Source organism: Paralichthys olivaceus, chromosome 14, assembly GCF_024713975.1.
Source record: "Paralichthys olivaceus isolate ysfri-2021 chromosome 14, ASM2471397v2, whole genome shotgun sequence".
NCBI classification, from domain to species: Eukaryota; Metazoa; Chordata; class Actinopteri; order Pleuronectiformes; family Paralichthyidae; genus Paralichthys; species Paralichthys olivaceus.
Window position 1 is genome coordinate 4,673,059 of NC_091106.1, and position 19,520 is coordinate 4,692,578.

General features: G+C 40.1%; 1 protein-coding gene across 2 annotated transcripts; it reads right to left on the minus strand.

Moving 5' to 3' along the window:
* Window positions 1-3,347: 3,347 nt before the first annotated feature.
* Window positions 3,348-19,499, minus strand: papolg (poly(A) polymerase gamma). 2 transcript variants are annotated; one of them, XM_020095315.2, is made up of 24 exons: window positions 19,082-19,499; window positions 18,169-18,327; window positions 17,794-17,860; window positions 17,563-17,644; window positions 14,920-15,029; window positions 14,030-14,083; window positions 13,104-13,215; window positions 12,114-12,203; window positions 11,520-11,658; window positions 11,304-11,376; window positions 9,837-9,957; window positions 9,571-9,655; window positions 9,186-9,239; window positions 8,904-9,023; window positions 8,496-8,605; window positions 8,004-8,125; window positions 7,737-7,894; window positions 7,523-7,623; window positions 7,101-7,303; window positions 6,909-6,992; window positions 6,759-6,818; window positions 6,534-6,637; window positions 6,331-6,431; window positions 3,348-5,560 (listed from the first exon to the last, which is right to left on the minus strand). In XM_020095315.2, the coding sequence occupies exons 1-24, from the start codon at window positions 19,096-19,098 to the stop codon at window positions 5,385-5,387; spliced, it is 2,502 nt and encodes an 833-aa protein (XP_019950874.2). In that variant the 5' UTR covers window positions 19,099-19,499; the 3' UTR covers window positions 3,348-5,384. The 2 variants fall into 2 exon arrangements, with proteins under 2 accessions (XP_019950874.2, XP_019950882.1); XM_020095323.2 differs by lacking the exons at window positions 3,348-5,560; window positions 6,331-6,431; window positions 6,534-6,637; ... (9 more) ...; window positions 9,571-9,655; window positions 9,837-9,957 and adding an exon at window positions 10,899-11,101.
* Window positions 19,500-19,520: the final 21 nt, after the last annotated feature.

Consider the following 19,520-nt stretch of genomic DNA (forward strand, 5'->3'; position numbering starts at 1 on the left):
GGCAGATTTAGTCCTGCAGAGAAGTTTTCATGGTCAAAAACATGAAACATGAAACTTTAATCTAACATGTAGGCACATGTGTTTCAGTGGTTTCCAATCACAGAGCTCATCAGGTGGTTTTATGAACATTTATTTGAGTCATTCTAAAGTTTGATGCCTATTTGCTTTTTTTTCCCTTAATTGCTTTGAAAAAAATTGGCACCAGGATGCAGGGGGTCATTAGCCATTAGCCTTAGCTCCCTGCAGAGAATGGATGGGAAGACTGAATCTAAACAAGCAGCTGGAACCACCAGTTAAACACACTGTAGCTCAGGGCCGTGCACGTTTTGAGGGGACAGGGGCTCAGGTGACAAACAGGGCATCCCTCTTATAACTATTTACAGAAATGAAGTTTCATACAGTTTCTTTTAATTTCACATGAAGCACCCATACACACATTAAGGGGTGTCTAATGATGCTGCCCTGCAGGGTGCAAAGTAACATGTTCTAATTGTGGTAACTGTGAGGAGGGAGGTCAAAGAGTTTCAAATACAGTTGTCAGGCATTACATTGCATTTCTAATTGAGAACTGATGTCATCGTGGGCCACATTAAAAACCTGTATACATTTAGAGATATACAATTTAAAAAACGTCTCATGTAAAGGGCACTAGTATAGTCAGAGTGCAGGTGCTTGAGCAGCACCAGGGGTCTGTCTATTCACATGCCTGCTGTAACTTAGACTGGAAACACATGGAAAAGGCTAATAGGCTTCTGCTAAAATACCAGATAACCTTTTTTAAATCTGGGGTTTTAAAAAATAGAGGACACAAATAAGAATCAGCTTCCACCTATCGCTCTCTTCAAGCCCCTTCCTCTCCATCACTGTTGTGCTATTGAGGGTCAAGCAACTGCAGAACGCAGCCAAAGCACCAGACAGCTGCTGATCAACACCTTTTCAGTTTTTTAAGATTGCTCAATAAAGACCTGCAGCTTTCTTGTCCATAACTTGAGAAACTTATTCCAACATGGTCAGAGCAGGAATCGTAGATTTTTCTTGAAACTTATGAAACGTCTTAAAGATCCTCAATCAAGTCCTGTGGCCAAATTGAAAGAGCACGACCAGGATAGCTGCTTGTCTGTGCATTGATGTTTTGATCGCTGTTTTTTTTTTCATGTAGTGATTGTGATATATGCTGGGACTCCCTTTAAAACAAGATGGTATCTCAAGGGTTTATCCTGAACTAATTTGACTGAACTGAGAATCTTCACAAACGCACGGCTCCCCGTGTCTGAATGGGTTTACTGTGGCTGCTCCTCTCTTCTCCTATATTCTTATCCAGGCGATCGTTTTGTTCCTGTTAATGAAACACACTCCCCGTAGGTGTCTCACAACTTTCTGAAATAACAGCAGCTAAAGTTGTCAGGTCAATGTATTGGAATGAAAGGTACAGGATTTTCCCTCTGGACTTTATGGAGTAAAAGTACTGGAGAGTCTCACAAAAATAAAAATAAACTCAGCAAAAAATGATTCAAAAAGCACGAGTTATCTGTTGACGTCATGACGAATGGGAGATAGGTTTGTGCATTAGTGTTCTGTACGTCAAACACAGAGGCGAGGGCTGCCCACATCAAAGGTGCTGTGAGAAATGTGAGTAGAGGTCTGCAGGATTCTGACTGGAGGCTGATGATCTCATAACCTGAGAAATAAACTCACAGCACTGAGTCTACAGGATCAAACAGCTTCAACTTAACACTAAGACCATAAACAAAAACTTAACTTCAATAACTGTCAGTTCAATTCTGCAGGATCACATTTCTCTTTCCTCATTTATTCCCATTCCTTTTATTCATCGCTTGATGCAGGAGGTTGGCGGTGCAACATCAATTAATATTGTATTCAACACCTACAATGTTTGTAAATCATGAATTAGTAATGACATATACATGCTTCTGAATATGGATGTAATTCAAAAAGGTCCCAGCAGCAGGAACATGCGTCCTTAGTGTTCATCTCTTTATTCTGGAGAACAGGGCTTCTCAAACTTTTCAACGCCTGGCCTCAGAGTAAAGGTGTTGGACACTTGGGACAGCCAGTAAAGTAATTTGGGCGAGTTTGCAAAAAAAGAAATCATCATCCACGTGCACATGTTGCAATGTTTCCTGTGTTGCTGTAAACTGGCCTGCCGCAACTGAAGCTGTTGCTAATCTGTCATAATCACCTCAGGGGTCATGTGGGGACAAGAACAGAAGATGACTGATTACATATTTTTCATTTTGAGTGGTATTATTTTATGTTTTAGTAGAATTGTTGATATGTTGTTTTGATTGAGGTTATAATATGCTATTTTAAATTGTTTTTAAATCGCCTCTGATTACTGGAAATCATTTTGCGACCCTGCCATCATCTCATGGCCGCCCCTTAAAGAAACCTGTAGAATTTAAAATTTGTGGATTTTGTGACATGTAGCGTCATCTGGTGGTTGTATAGATATATACATAGGATATGCTCATGTTCTTTCACTAGACATCAGTGCTTTAATAACTGGAAACATCTATCGGCCTAAAACTCGAGGCTCATATTTCTTGTTAAATTAAAGATTGAAAAATAACATATATGGAACTATGACATATTTTTAATACATCTCATTTTTCAGGTTTTGAGTCTAAAACAAGAACTGCATTAAACACAACCCGCACTTGCATAAAAAAAAGCAAGATCACACACTGTCATTTTGTTAGAGGTTCATCAAGGGGAGGACGACTGGAGAGTCCTGAGTCAATGTCGGAATGAGAACTTTTCATAGAATTGTAATCTGATTCCAAATTTAAACAGATTTATTTTTCCACTGGAAATATTCAAGACTGATGTATTTGGATTTTTATTTAGAAATGATCTGCTGCTATCAAGCAAAGCTATAAAGACCAAATATAGGAGATAAATAAATGAGTCTTGAGGTAGATCTTATCACAATGCCAAAACAAAAACAGGATCTGAAACCACCAACCACCTGTAGAATAATATACATCATAAATAATATTAATAAGTATTAAAAGATGTAATAGCTCACAAACTCCCTAAAAGAGTATATCATCACTGAGTTTATCTGAGCTGCTGTCCACAGCACTGATACTGGATCCTCCACCACGGCAGCCCCAGACAGAGGGAGCGCGATTAAAGGGGACCTAACTGCACCCTCCCCCAAAGATGTCATGCAACCATTTAATAAACTTGGGGTATTAAAATAAAGCGAGCAGCTAATCATCTCCTCACATGAAACACAACATCAATGAAAACAGCTTAATCAAAACGATCCAACATGGCGACGCAGTGTGAAAATACATGCAACAAAAACTCAGACTCCAGAGTAGTTTTTTTAGGGGTTTAATTGGTGTACGGATTCATTTAAAGGAAGTGATAAACACATACAAAAATACCCTTTCAATACATTTTAGAAACAAACATCTAAATGACCTGTTTAGTTAAATGTTTCTGAAGAGCTAAACATGTCTGAAAGAGTGGTGTAGATTTCATTCGAAAAGACCTACCTGCTATGAATGCTATTAAAAAAAAGATCACATGGTACAAATATGCAAATATAAATAAAGTGATAAGAAAACCCCCGGTAATGAAGAATATGTCTTTTGAAAAAAAAAAAATGACAAAAAAAAAAAAAAATTCTGATCTCTGTACATTTAGTTCGAGAAACTGATGCTGGAAAAAAAGAGCCTGTGTCCCAACTCTCTACCTGCTCCGATGACGAGGGCGCTTCTTTACCATCACTTTACACTTTGTTGTATACATATAACCTCTGTGCTGAGGACCAACACAAAGAAACCCAGCTTCAGACCGTAAAGATGGAGGGTGGGGGCCAATGGCAGGAAAACGTTGTCTCCTGACCCACCCGCCACTCACCCCCACCCGTGGCCCCAGGAGATGCCTTTTAAGAACCTCCACAGGAGGCGCAGAGAGTTAACACCCAAAAATGAAGGGAATTCCATCTCTCTCCAACACATTAACCGCCTATGCATGCACACACCGGCACAATTCATCAAAAAAGCTTTGAACCATTTCCCCCCCCCACAAAGCACCACACAACTCTTTCATGGACACGGAACACGGAAAGCGACCGGGACTTTGTTTCGCTTCATCTGGATCAAGCGCCGCAAGCAAACAGACCATGGTGAAGCAATGGTGGTGGGTGAGATGGTGGGGGGGCGACGAGGGGGGGAGGGGCAGATTTGTTAGATCATTCTGGGCGACATTGTGTCAATCACAGATACGAACACAAAACTAACACTCGTTAACGTTTTCACTCACTATGCGTGAACCACATATCTGACGTCGGGCTTTAACACACACCATGAAAAGTAAGAAGAAAACCCATCAAACTTTAACCAACAGCAGGTGTGACAGTGACACTGAGGCTACTGAGCAGAAGGATTAGCGAAAGCGTTCTGATATGGTTCTTCCGCAGCTCGGTGCTAATCCCTCTAATGACAGAAAAGCTTCACTTCCAGAAAATGCACAACATTTCCCGTTGTTGTGAGGATGATTTTCTTGCTCTAGCACCTGAGAAGCATCAACGTCACTGGGCATCTACGATCACCTACACACAGCAAGTCCAACACTAACCCGGAGGCCCTCTCTGGGTTGTCACGGTAGCGATTTTCTGTTTGAAGTAAAACACTCGATTAATCCTCCCCCACGGCCGTATCCAAACCTATACAATGTTTACAAAAAATATCCAGGGCTGGAGACACATGTTTTTTTGGACAAGCAGTAGAGAAAAACAAGAAATAACAATTTTTTAAACTTTTTTTTTCTTTTTAGATAAAACTACAATAGAATGGTCAAAAGACTTAAGTGATCTTTTGCTTTTTTTTTTTTTAAGACAAAAAAGTTATGTACATCAACATTTACTGTACAGGTTCCTGTTTGGGAGAGAAGAGAGAGAGAGAAAAGAAAAATCAGCCTACACCAGTGTGTGTAGCAAGTGTCGATAACTGTTTCTGGTCGTCATTATTAAAATATGTTAACTGAGACAAAAGGGGAAATGAACAGAAGAGCAGCTTGTTTTTAACCACTGAGGGAGAAGACAAGTAAAAAAAAAAACCAGTTGCTTTAGATCTCATGTAAAATTTCTCCATAAAGTTGTGTTAGATGCCCTCTGGTGGTGAGTGTGACAGAGGGCGCGGACAACATTGACCAAATCACCTATCCACAAGTAAATCTGTTATCTCTGAAGATGTGGCATGAGGTGTCCGTCCTGCTGCTTCACTCTCGAGACTGACCAAATGGAACGCACTCCCTGTCCCCGTGTGAAGTCATCTCCTTGGTGTTTGCCTGAACTGTAAAGCCCCACCTCTGTGTGTGTGTGTGAATCCAGTCTGTTGGTTATCAGTTCAAGCAATGTGGATTCTGGCCTTCTCTGTTTCTTTCAGCCTCTTGGCCTGCTCCTCCAGGGAGGGGGAGTGGGGTCTCTTGGAGGCTGCTCCGTTTAGTGGGTCTGCTCCTCTGCTCACTAATGTAGGGATGGAGCTGCCGACCGGGGGCACCACGTGTTTGGACGTCACATTTTCTAGAGAGAAACCGAAAGCACAAAAACATTGGTCATGTTGACAACTGGTTTTAACAACTGATCGTAGTCATATTGTAATCACATTTCATTTATGACTAATCCTTTTGAAATCAAAAAGTTTTCTTTTTTTTTTTTTTACAAAGTGCTGTTGTCTTGTCTGTAGTGGACAGAATAATAAACCAACAGGAGTTGAATCAACATGCTCTCTACCAGGTCTGCAGGATACTGAGTTGAGCTTTGGGGAGGTGTAAGCCTAACTCAGCAAGCCCCTGTGACAGTTACCCATAATGCCCTTCTCGGCAAAGGTTCGCAACATAAACATAAAAATAAAGATTTTATCGGCGCAGCAGTATGGATGTGGTTTGGAAGTGACTGCTGGTTAACAAGCCGTCTCAATGAGGCATATATTTCATTATTTCATAATCACTATTAATTATACTTGTTGTCTGACATCAGAAACAGATAAACATCTACATATGAAGTGAGAAAGACTATGTTGTGTAATCAGGTGTATTAAAATACTGCATATGTGAGCATCATATGTTTATATGCTCACATATGCAGTATTTTAAGCCATGAACTAGGTTTGGACCTCAGCTCGTTCGCAAATATTAGAGAAACAAGACATTACTTAAAGAATACTGATACTGTTTTAAGTCTTGTTTTTATATAATATACATATATATAAAAAAAAATTCTTTCCTTCATAAAATTTGAATTTTTTTAAGGACTTCAGTTCCAAAGACTGATGATTTAAAACAGATACTCACTCGAGCCAATGACAGGAATGGACATGCCCTTCTCTTCCGTGGCAGGGGCAGCGTCAGTGGTGAGGGTGCCCTCAAACACTGGGGGCTTAGGAGGTGTGATGCTGCAGGAAATTGGAAGGTACGAGTAAATTTAATTAAGTTGGACAGACAATTAAAAACTGTTTCACTGGCCTGTTGGTGCAGGACTAAAGACAGATACTCACTTGTGGCGGTTGAGAGCCAACTTAATTGAATTTTTCACGACACGACAACTGTTGCTGGCTGGGAGGGGCGAGGAGGCGTCTGGCAGCTCCATGCTGGGAAGTCTCTGCAGTCATAAAGAACAAGATGAATGAAGTCATACGTTACTACTTTAATTTAGTTACTACTTTGTATGTCAGTATGAGATAGAGCTTATGGTTTAAAAAAAGAAGTAAAGAAGTTGTTACCTGTGTTCTTGAGGTATCAATGGTTGGAATGGGCTTAGCCTTAGATCCAGAAAGTGGAGTCTAATGGTGAAGAGATGTGAGAAAGTACATTCATTATCTTTCTGTCTTTACATAAACAGTCAACGAAGGTAGATTGTAGATGACACCTACAATATCGGGTCCATCTCCATGTGCACAGGAGTCAGAGGATGGTGGATATGGCTCCTTAAAAATAGAGTCATCATTGGACACCACCTGCAGCAAAAACAGTAACAGCAGTACATCCCATTTAGTTGAATTCTATGTATTCAAAACACATTCATATGGTTGACACCTGCTCTGAACTGAGAACACCCTCCTTACCTCTGTGTCTTTTTGCCTCTTGGCCAGGTCCTCTTGTGTAGGTGAGTGTGGTCTCTTGGCAGGAGCTTCATTGATGGAGTCGTCCAGCCCGTTGGGCTCCTCTTTTGGGCTGCTGGCGTCGTTGGGCTCCACACTGCTGCTCAGCACGGTGGTGATGGTGCTGCTGGCTGGTGGGGAGGGAGGCCTGGCTTTAACTGGAGGCTCTTCACGACGAGAAAGACAGATGTGAAGAAATTAGATCAGGGTGTATTATTCAAATCTCTGGTTTTCAAATAAAGACCATAGATCAATGTTTTCTAGTTTCCCTTTTCATGTATACATATGGTGGCAGGGAAATGGGAATGTCAAGTAGCCTAAATACCATATGACCATACAATCGACTTTTTTATATGCAACAATAATTTCTGTGTAGTAAAACTCACGTGAGCCAATGACAGGGATAGACATGCCCTGGTCATTAGCAGCTGGTGCAGCGCTGGATGCTGGAGAGCCTTCCACAAAAAGCTGCTTGGGAGGGCTGACACTGAAAAATGAAGATTATTTATTATTAGTAACAAAATGAAACGTATGAAAGTGCACAAGTTTAAAAGAATATACACAGAATGAACAGAATAAAGAGTCAGAAATATAACCTACCTGTCGTCGGTGTCGGATGCAGGTTTGGAGGGTTTTTCGGTTGGGGAGCTGAAAGGAGTCCCTGAGTCTGTGTCTCTGGAGCTGTCCAGATGACTGCTGTCCAGAGAGATCCGCTTCGAGCTCCCACCGTTAGAGCTGCGGTTCAACTCTGCTATGCTCTGCATGAAGGGGAGGAGGGGGAAATAAACAAGACACTCTTAAGACAAAATCCACAGCGTATCGAAAAATGAAAGATTTGTCCCGAACGTGCTGAGGGAGATATCTCACCCTCTTCTTCTTCTGCACCATTTCAGGAGGAAGATACTGATGGAGCTGTTTCTTCTTTACATGTGTTGCTTCAATCTTCATCCCGTCCTTCAGCATGTTGATGTTGTTGGCTTGTCTGTACACTATAGAGAACAACACACGTCACGTTCAGGTTCGCTGACACCATGGCCATGTGTGTGCTGGCCACTTCCTCTATGTTGACTCCTTGGAACTGGAGCAGTTTGTCTTGCTGGATGAATATCTCAAATATTTCCTTGAGTCTAACTACAACTAAGAACAAAGAACTAGTGGATAATTAATTATTTTTAGAAATATCTTCCTTTCGTATGTGATTAGCAGTGTTAAATTACTGTCATTAACTCATGCATTTACAGCATTTATCTTGCATGTTCATCACCATAATCAAGCCTCCTGTCTAACCAGTTAATACACTTGCCTTGTTTGCCTAGATGGTTTCACAGCCACCCACAATCAAAGCTAAATAAAACGTACCAGTGTCTGTGAAGGACTGGATGTCGTACGTCAGGTCTATGTTCACACTCTCTGCATTCTCCACTTTCTTGAAGATAATCCCGATGAACCACATGGACACAAAGTCGTTCCTGTTGCAGAAAAACACAAAGGTTCCAAATTGAAACTATATTCACTTTTGTTTATTTCATGCTAATTGCAGACGAAAGTATTGATTATGCTTGTTTTGTTCCAGCAATTCAAGAGATGCAAACATTTCCATTATTCTGAAAGCTTCACTTAACCGACTATCATGTGTCTGTCTAATTAATAAGACCTTAGGTAACAGTGGAGTTCTGGACTCACTGATGCACGCACGTCTTTCCTATTCCAGAACATTCTCAGTGTGTAGTGTGTGCAGTTTGTAAGCTTTGATACAGGTACACTTACTCGTTGCGGTTCTCTTTGGACCCGGGGAAAGACTGTGGGTTGACGTGAGCCAGGGTGATGTACTCGTTCCTCTCCAGGTTTCCCACCAGAACACGGATCTTTGACTCCACCAGACCGATCCTGAGGGAAAACATCAGGATGTATACACAGGTGAGCTGGTGATTAAAGTTACATTCACAGTATTGATGTACAGGTGCACCACTGTGCCAGTCGGCTCAGTTGAAACACACCAATGCACCTTTAACACAAGAAAATCTAGAAATCCAGTCGTTGGACACTCACCATTCTAAGTGGTTTTCTTCTGTGGATGCACTGGCCGTCAGAACTATATAATGCCTGCAGCACAAAACCGAAAATCAACATTTAAGAAACATTTGCTGTATCCTACTCAGGTGTATTTATAGTGAAGACATTTGTCATAACAGTCAGTATTTGATGCAGTACTGCTGTGCTAGTGTAAAGATCTTGTGACCAGCCCCTTTACATCTTTACTAGGCTGCAAGATTCATCAATCTCGGCTCACGTGTACATCCTTTTGATTGTGCAGCATCTATATTAACACTCCTGTTTGTTGTTACATGGTGGAACAACAGGTTTTTACTCATTTTGATTTTGTCAGTAAAAAGTTCCTCCCATCTATCGTTCATCTGACAAATTCAATACCTACTTGTATTTTTGGAAAAAGTTGGGTGGCTCAAAGAGTTTAGGCCATTCTGCTTTTCCCTGAAGAATCTCATCTGTGATGCTGAGGCCTGTTCATAACAAAAACATGCACAAAGCATATGTAAGGTTCAACATTCAGAGTTACTTAGTGAATGGAACATCATCACTGCCTTTGGCTAAAACAGATCATGCTTTAACAGAACGCAAATACAAGGTTACTATGTATAAATTCTTTTTTTGGGGTTTTATTTTACGCATGCATTGTTTTACCGTATTTGAACTCCTCGCTCATGATGGTGCGCGTTGACGTGGACACGTTGTATGTGGAGTTCTGCTGGGGATAGGCAGGTGTGATGATGGGCATCAAGTGGTATCTGTCAGATGGGTTTACCTACAAACACGGCACAGAGGAGCAAGATTGGTTTCACAGCAGGAAATTAGCCTTCGTGAGCACACACACTAAACGGCAACAAGTGCCACACTCCCAATCCCATCCATACAGAGTACAAACCAATTCACTTTACTGTCTTCATGTTGCCCTCCTCAAATAATGCAAAGGAGGAGGAAACAATCAAATACTTTTAAATGGTTCCCTCTACAAAATCACCTGGGCTTACTGATGAAAGCTGCACAGCTGATCTCCCAAATGCAGCTGAACTTCTACTTCTACTTAGTACTTAATATAATATGACGTACCAGCCATACTAAGTGTGAATGATCTCCAGTGCTAGTACCATTAGATTCATCCATTTTATTTGAATGTTGTCAAATATAATTGAAATAATTCATGTTCACATTGAGCCTCAACAAATTATGACTAAACCTGTATAGACAGATCACCAAAATAGTGTACTTCCATATATTTAAAAAAATTATTAAGTAAATTTTTTGTCTGATAGTAAATAGACGTTAGTATTAACATAGGGGAAATGAAAAAAGAAGGTCTTTATCATTTTCTTCCCAATGCATAGTGATAGTTGGCCTTACTGTGACTCAACGGAAATGACAACAATAGACATTTAAAATGTGTTTATTGCTGAAGGGACACAACAAACATGACACAGCAGTTTTGATGACCAGAATGTTTTCAGTTTATGCAATAGACAAATTAGTTTGGGTAAATTTGATATTATTAAAAACAATGTCAAAACATATATAAAGGGAAGTCTGACCTAGAAAACAAACATTCAGACTGAGAGTCTCTCCTGGCCTCTGACTGTGAGCACATTAAATAAGAGTTTATGACATAAAGATGGTTTAGGGAAAATCAAGACACAAGAAGAGCAAGCTCTTCACAAGTATTTACTGAAGTGCACACAGTACTATTATTAACCTGTCCACACAGGTGTTGGACTGTTTTGACAATTCAGCTAATGCATTTTAACTGAAGGGATGTGTCTGTCTGATAAAAAGACGTCCACGTGGGAAGTCTTCCTAGCCCCGAGCTGCTCTGGGGAAGCCTCCTCCGAGCAGAGTTAAGAGCATTGGAACTCATGAAGGGAGGGGACCCGATTAATGTCGTGGTCACATGAGGACAGAGGAATAAGGAGAGATGAAATAAGAGACAATACATGTACCTGTACTCATTTCTGTTGAGCCAACTTTGAAAAATAATAAACTTTTCACAATTTAGCAGACACTACTATATTACCTGTGTCTGCATAGAAATACACATAATAAACAAGGGCATAGCAACATTTTAAAGATGTGGAAATACATCACTTATGTCATACTCACTCTGGGATCCCACACGGGTAAATTCAGATTACTGTCCTCAGGCTGTTTCAGTAACACAGGATTTGGCCACTCCCTGCAGAATGGAAAGACAAATGTAGTGAGTACATTTGTAGATATTGAATAACAACAACAGTTACTGCAGAAGGTTGTGCAATACTGCCATCAAGTGGCACAGGACAAAAATAAAGTTACAGTTGTAAAGAGCCAGATTCTCACCATTTCGAGAAAACCAAGAAGAACTTGTGCACGAGCGTGGCGGCTACAGCGTTAGGGTAGAGCTGACAGGTCCTGGCCACCAGCATGGCCCACGACACTCCACCCAGAAACCCCAGCATGTTGGAGTAGATCCCACGACCTACAGTCACATTACAGATCATGACAAGCTCATGGTTTAACTTATCATGCAGGAGTAAATGCACAAAATAATGGATGTTGAATTTAGATTCTCTCTATAGGCATATGTACAATTCTGTCTGCCACTGGGTATGAAATCTCTTGGGAAGGGGAAGGCTCGATTTACAGCACATAACGTCCATACAGACGAGGATAAGGAAGATAATGGTGTTACCCAAATATGAAATAAGGGCTGGTTTTCAAAATTGCACTGAACTCAGAGAACACCTGGAGAAGGTTAACATAAATGTGTTAATGTAGGTTGTAACTGTTTTCAATGGGTAATACTGATGATGGCCCAGTGTTTATATGCCCCAGATACATTGTAAACAAGTCATGGATGCGATAATATACAGTTAAAGTAGAAACACCCCAAAAAATTTGCGAAAGTATCTGAAATGTTTTGAATTCACTTACGTTTCGCCCACAGTTTGATGGCTCTCAATGTCAATCTGAAGTTTTCTTTGTTTGGCACCAGGTACAAAATTTCATCTGTCACTCTACAGCCTGGAATTAAACAAGATAGGGATGTCGGGATTAACCGATTTTACCATAACCGCAGTTTCATAACGTCACAGTCTCATAACCTTAAAAATTCTAAAAGCTACAATATCCAACTATGGTGTCCTGCCTCTCGTGACTGAGGTTTTGTGTGTGTGCGGTGCACTTTATGTGTGTGAGCCACTGAAACATTACTTGAGAATAGGGAACTGATGTAACAGCCTTATCTGCACCAATGCTGGCTGTTCAGTTTCTGACCAGCTCTGAAGTAAGTGGCTGACATGCTGACACACACACTAATATTTCTTTTACAACTTTCTACACTTTGCTCCCAAAACAGAAAAACTTCCATCTTCCATAACCCTAGCCCTTCACAATAAAAATCCCATACAGACACACTGCTTCGAAGAAATTTTTTTTACTGACCAACCTTCCACAATAAGGCAACTAAATAAAATGGCTTACATAAATTACTTTTAAATAGATAAACGTTACACTATAAAAACTAACTGAATATAGTTGATGATAAAAGTAAATATTTTAGTTCATTAGCTATACTATTCGCTATCTATTAGCTATATATTAATTGTTATGCGTCTTTTTCCTTCTGTAGTATCGATAATCGTGAAAACCGTGATATTTCCTCTGACAATAATCGTGGCACCAAAATTTCACATCATGACATCCCTAAAACAAAAAATCATAGATCTCAAACAAGCATCACACCAGTGTTTCTCAAACATTGATTTATTTGTGGCAACCCACCCTTAAAAGTTTAACAATTCAAACAGGTAAAATATAGTTTCCTTTTCATTTCATTTAGACGGTACATTAAAAATGTGGTTTACAACAAACATACTCAATTATTGCACTAATGTACACTGTCACTGTGGAAAAGAAACGTACCGTTAAGGCTGCGAATACACCGAATGTCCAGGTTTCTCAAGATGGAGTCTCCCCTCAGGTCCAGGTTGTCTGGAATGGATTGCAAGGCCAGTCTGGCAAAGAGCAGGTCAATCTACTCAGACGGAAACAGAAAGTAGGTATTGGAGACAGTTCAAGATATTCATCTTCTACTCCTGTTAATTATGTTCAGAGTTAACCTAATTTAAACAATGACGGGATGCATTGGAAGAGCAGTCATGTTGATGTCTCATCATTAGATATCATCGTTTCTGCTCTCTGGAAGTTATCACAGACCTGGAATACAAGCTGGGCACCAACCTGTGTCATGAGGTTCCCATATTTGTTGTGCTTGTTCAAATTTGACCAAAATAAAGATCTAAACTATTATTCTTCACAAAGCTTCTGTATTGACAACAATAGTTCAAGTTCACTACACCAGATACTCCAAACAGTGCCTATAAAATCAAAATGACAATCATGTCATTAATGAGTAGTCTGTGTTTAGTTATGCAATATCCATGTGGTGCAATCAGTACTAGGTCAGGGACAATTAAATGAGAACTTATGTAAACCAGATTCATATAAAGGTCCCTGTAACCTTTGACAACTTAAAACATAATCTCTTTATCTTTGAGTCCAAGTGACAACTGATCAAAAGGGAAGACATTTTCTCAAGTAGGCTTGAAATATCAGGAGGCCAAAAACATGTTTTTTGAAACCACCATGACCTTGAACTTTGAAGCCCTTCATCGAATCAATGTATCATTGAGTCCGATTTACCGAATCTAAGGAAATTCCTTCAAAGCATTCTTGAGATATCGCGTTCAGAGGAATGAGACAGATTGACGGACAACCCGGAAACATAAAGCCTCTGGGCCACTGGCTGCTGCTGGCGCATAACAACAGGAACACTCTCGGGAACTTACCTCTATTCCATCAAATTTGAACTTTATCACTGGTACAAAAGCATCTTCGACAGCCTAAATAAAAAGAGACAGAGAACATCAAAAACAAATTTTGGACAAGACAGTCACCTGGCAGACTGGTTGAGTTTCTAAGAGCTAAAAACAAATTACAGTTCTACTTTATTATTAATATATTTAACATCAATGTAATGTTGGATGTGAATGTCGCACTTGGGCGGCTTTGGAGATTGTGTCTTAAAGATTCAACCAAATTATCCTCTACATCCTTTTATTGTTTTATGGCGGTCGGCATCCAGCTTTTGGGTGCCTTTCTGCCTATCATCCGCATCTTACTACAGCCGATGTACACAGTGTTTATTTGACAGAGGGTGATGTAGTGAAGAGCATTTTAACTGAGCAGATTAGTTTTATGTTAAGATCATTTAGTGTCACAGCAAACAAAAACACACTTCTAATCTTGTATATTAGTGTTAATATCTAAAATAATGCTTTCCTGCAGAACAAAAAAACCACAGCCAACTCTAATCTAATGTCTTGGGAGTTACTACAGTCATGATATAACTCTGGTGATGTTCTGTCTTAATTCTATATGTAATTAAAGTTAGACTCTACCATAAAGACACAATCCAGCAATGTAAAAGTGCTACATATAGTTGTTCATTTGCAGGACAGTGAACGAGACAGCATGGTGGTCTCCCCTGGGAGCAGTGATGTAAGTGATGTCATCCTCTACACTAAAAACCTTTGAAATGACATGATCACGACTTTAAGGCTCTTTTATTGGGTTAACGTCCAAACATTGCAGTTACTCTGAACACTGAAGCCTGCAGATACATTGGTTTGTTGCCTTGTGCTTAAATTACAATTGTTGAGAAATGGACCAGACTTACCCTCAAGTCTTTGATTTCTTCATGCTGTTTCAATTTCTCAAAAAAAGACTGGAAAAAGTCACTCCTCTCTACATGACGTGGAGCCACACACAAGGCATCAATATCAGCTCCTGTAATAAACAGTAACTTTTATCAGTATAATGTGTTGCCCAGTAGGTTGATGACTTCAATAACAATCTGATAAGTAGACTAAGCAAGGCAGCTGCATTCAAGGTTAAAGAGTGTGTAATTTAACAACTTTCGGCATAGAGCACAAGTAGAACAGTTAAAAGGAAGCACAGAAACGTGTTTGACACATTTTTTTAAAATCTCATTGTACATGTGTATAGTGACAATAAAGGCATTCAGTTCTATGATCCATGCCATTCATCCCCCGCCTGCTTTAGATAGTCTCAACCAATAAACTGACAAGTCAAAGAAACAAGGCCTGTTTTTTCTCAACACTGATGACCTCTGTTAAACTCTGTAAAAAGGCAGGCAAAAGTGGAGAGTTTTTGAAAAAAACAACAAGAGGTGATCGAAATCATCCTTCTGTTGCCCTGACAACATGCCTCCAAATTTATGATAAACAAAGCTTCAGCAAACCAATAAATCAGATGAGTCTTGAATTATACATGATGTCGTCAAAATGAGTTTCAAGACAAATTCACATAATGAAATCGAAAGTATGAGTCTTCAGTATTTTTGCATTAACCACCAGATATATATTTTATTCTACAATAAATAGGAAATAATAAAGGTTTAAACAAATGATGGTCAAGTTGCACAAGGCGGGTTTATTACTTTTGCAACTTCATGGTTTACAATGATGATTCTTTCTTTATCATACTCTATTATGTTATGTCCACTTAAGCCTGCTATGGTTGCAAAGTGGCTCTTCTTCACAATAGAAAGTTGTGTATGTTGTTTTAGTGGAGACATCTGTCCATAACAAAATTCTGTTTTATTTAAATAGCGCCAAATCACAACATACATTATCTCAAGTGATTACATAGTAAGGTTGAGACCTTATTATGCCTGAACAACATGAAAACAGCTTAATATCTTTGTCTTTGGCAAAATACAAAAACTGCATCACAACATAGTTATCAGTTATCCGTTTTTCTGTTTCTGTTGATAGCCTACTCAATGAATATGAAATAATGATTTTGCTGTACCTTTAGAAATCACATGTTAACCAGCCTTGGGGCTTCATTAAGAAGCTCAAATAAAAATTGATATGTGTGAAAATGTGATTTCTTTAATTGTGTTTAAACGCCTGTTCTTGATCTCCAGTGAGAAGTTCACAAGGCTTTACAGCACTACTTCACACACTACTGTTCGTTTATTTTCAGGCTAGAGAGAGAGTGCAAATCTTCAAGTAAAAGCCACTGGAGTTTCTTCTGCCAGCCCCCTAGTGAAAAAGCAAGAGATCCGTTCTTGATGATGTTTATGAAAGCTACGCAAAAATGAAAAGGAATATAATTATCTTAGAATGAAAAAGCTGTGCCATACATGTAGAGGACAACAAAATGTAAAATGTTTTAGGTGATAAGGACCGATGCCGATGTGGTGTAAGCAAAAACATGTGATCTCTACAGCAGAATTAATTTGTTCGCCCTGCCTCTTGCATGTTGGGCCATCCCTCACCTGAACACAGATTTCTGTAATGTTGTGAACGTGTCTGACTGAACAATTTCCAGCTGTGTTTTTCATATGTGAAAGGCAAAGACCCATTGTGCGGACAATCACCAGAGTTCATGTCTGAAAACGGCTTGGGCAAAGTTTCAAATTAAATTCAGGATCAGCAGATACCAAGTATTTTAGGGGATTTAACATTTTTGTTATTAAAAATGTCTGATAAGCACATAATTAAAACCATATAAAGCCTAAATAATTTAGTTGATCTGTTGTGTTGAGTAATGTTTGGAAAGGACTAGACAGCCTCCTTATTTGCAGCATAAACAATAAACAAAATATGAAATACAGTTTCATATTTTGCAGCAAAAATTCAGGTGTGGTGCTTCTGTGAAACATAACTGAAATCAGTTCATTATGTTGACCTAAACTAAACATCAGAACACAGGTCATTTCACACCTAATTTATCAAGAAGTGCCACTGGCTACAATAAACTAAGCATCAGGAACTGATTAGGGATTATATAGCTGGAGAAAATATATATCAATCATCTTGGTAGCAAAACAGATCTATATTGAAAATAATTTTTTAACTCATGTGTTGTGTTTGTTATTTGAAGCAAGGAGTTAAGCAGGCCCACATTAACACCAATGCCTTCAGCCTATAGTGAGCCAGTGTTTACGCTGCTTTCAAACCCTCAAACTGCTCTTTTCAAAAACACTCAATAGCAGATGAATATGACAATGCCAGCCTCGTGCTTTAGTGTGGTCAGAGTGAACTGAGCTTTTGAAAAAAAAACAACGATTCATGCCTGCTTAGACAAGGTCGAATGCAGTGTGGCAGTAATTTCCTGTTCCATCTGTCTCTCTTTGCTCCTTTTAAAGACCAATACAGCCAGACACACAGTACATGTTGTAGTAATCAAAATTTTGACTGTTTTTCAACAATACATGGGTAATGAATAGGGATCTGATTGTCGTCCACTGAAAAAAGGAATTTCACATTTGAATAAGAACTACACATACCTTTCGTATGTACTCCAAGACGGTACGAACCAAATGTAAATATCTTGCCTCCAACACAGCTAATGGCTGATGGTGGAAGATTCTGTGTAAGAGAGTAGCATATACAATCAAATCAATGTTTGCTTTGTCATTAACAGTCTCTGTTAGTGGATAGTCCCCACTGATGACGCCACAATCCATCATATACCACCAATTAAATAAATAAAATGCATACATCACAACAGAACATACCTTTAATTCACTGATCTCTGAGATCCATTCTTTTACAAAGTTATTCAACTTCCCAAGAACGGCAAGTCTGCAAGGAAATACAACTATTAGCAGGGGCTTCTTTTATAATCCTTTATCTTCTCAGACAGTGACACAGCAAATGTACACAATTTAAAATTCTGCTGTCTTTCATGTCAAAACATTAAGGAATATGCATTTAATTACAACAATGACATGTATGTGTATATTAAAACACAGATTAAAACAGCTGGCTGACAATATTACCATTTACAATACATGCTGATGTGAATCATTTTGCTGAGACTCTGCATCCCTTTCAGGTGTAGTCAGGATTCCTACTGAATATACAGTTAAAAACAGAACACGGTTCCTCACCTATGGTTCAATTCCTCTTCGTCTTCAAATACACCAAAAGGTTTCATAGCATCGCAGAGCTTCTTGGTGTACTGGTGGTCTATGTCACGTGGAGGTGCAAGGCTAATGGCAGAGGTGATGCCATAGTGTTTCTGAGTCTGCTGCCCACCAGGCATGGTGCTGCGGGGGGACATGGAAGAACATGAAATGACAGCTACTACACAAAGATGCTTGACGCTCCTACGTTCGCCGTTTCGTCTCACGATTTCATTCAGTCACAAGTGGTGAACGAGATGTGAAATAACCATTATTTACCAAGTTGTGGCTAAGGTCGAACGTGTAAGATGTCAGTGTTTGGGAGTTTATGTTGCTCCCTTCCCAATTGCCGCGTAACCATGTGTAAACACGAAGCTACACGATCCCACAGCAACGTGCTAATATTACGAAGACAACTATCTCAACACTGACTCTGCAGTTGAGTGCAAAAGCAAATCCGGAAGACACATTGTCCGTGTTGTGTAGCGAGGTGTTTGAAATGTGCCTCTGTTCAACCTCGGCTGGTGGCGGATACACGTTAGCCGAGATGCTACAAACAGGCTGGAGGCGCTAACAAATTAGCTAGTTTAGCAAGTTAGCACACATTAGCTGGGCGCTACGGAAGGATCGGTGAAGCCAACGATCCGCATTCCGCCTAAAGCGACTTCACATTCCCCGCAGACAAAGACAGCGCGTGAATGCGTTCGTTCTGTCGGGTGCATTTATAAAACGGTCACCCAGCGGGAAACGAGCGAGCTAGCCCACAGACGAAGGCTGCGGGCCTTGTTTGGTTGTTGTGACAGTTGGCTAGCGTTAGCTTTTAGCCTATTCTTCAGGACTCTGTAAAACGCGAACAACATTGCCGATGAGCGGAGACCGCGGCTCACGCAGGACTTACCTCGACACCTCTTTCATGACACACTACAAAGCCTGCCCCGTCTCCAGCCGCGGACCCGGGGAACACTGAGAGAGGCAGCAAGTGGAAATGAAAACAGCCTCGACCCGATTACAACAATGGTCACTTTCCAGAGAGCGTTCAAACCTTCCCACTGAACCGGAATCACTTCTTATAAGAACAAAACCGCCATAACCCTGGAAGAACATTCATGTCTAACTCCGTCGCACAGCGCGCAGGGTTTTCATGAGCTCAACATAAGTTTAGCTGCTGTTAGGACTTTTTTAATTATTCAAAACTACAAATGTTGCAGCGCTTTTTTTTTTTCTACTCGGGACGACGTCTGCGTGCTGCGCGCCCAGCAACCGCCGACAGGGGGCGCCTCATCACAGAGGCCGCGAGTCACGTGACCGGACAGGAGGCCTCGGCGCTGCCTGAGCGC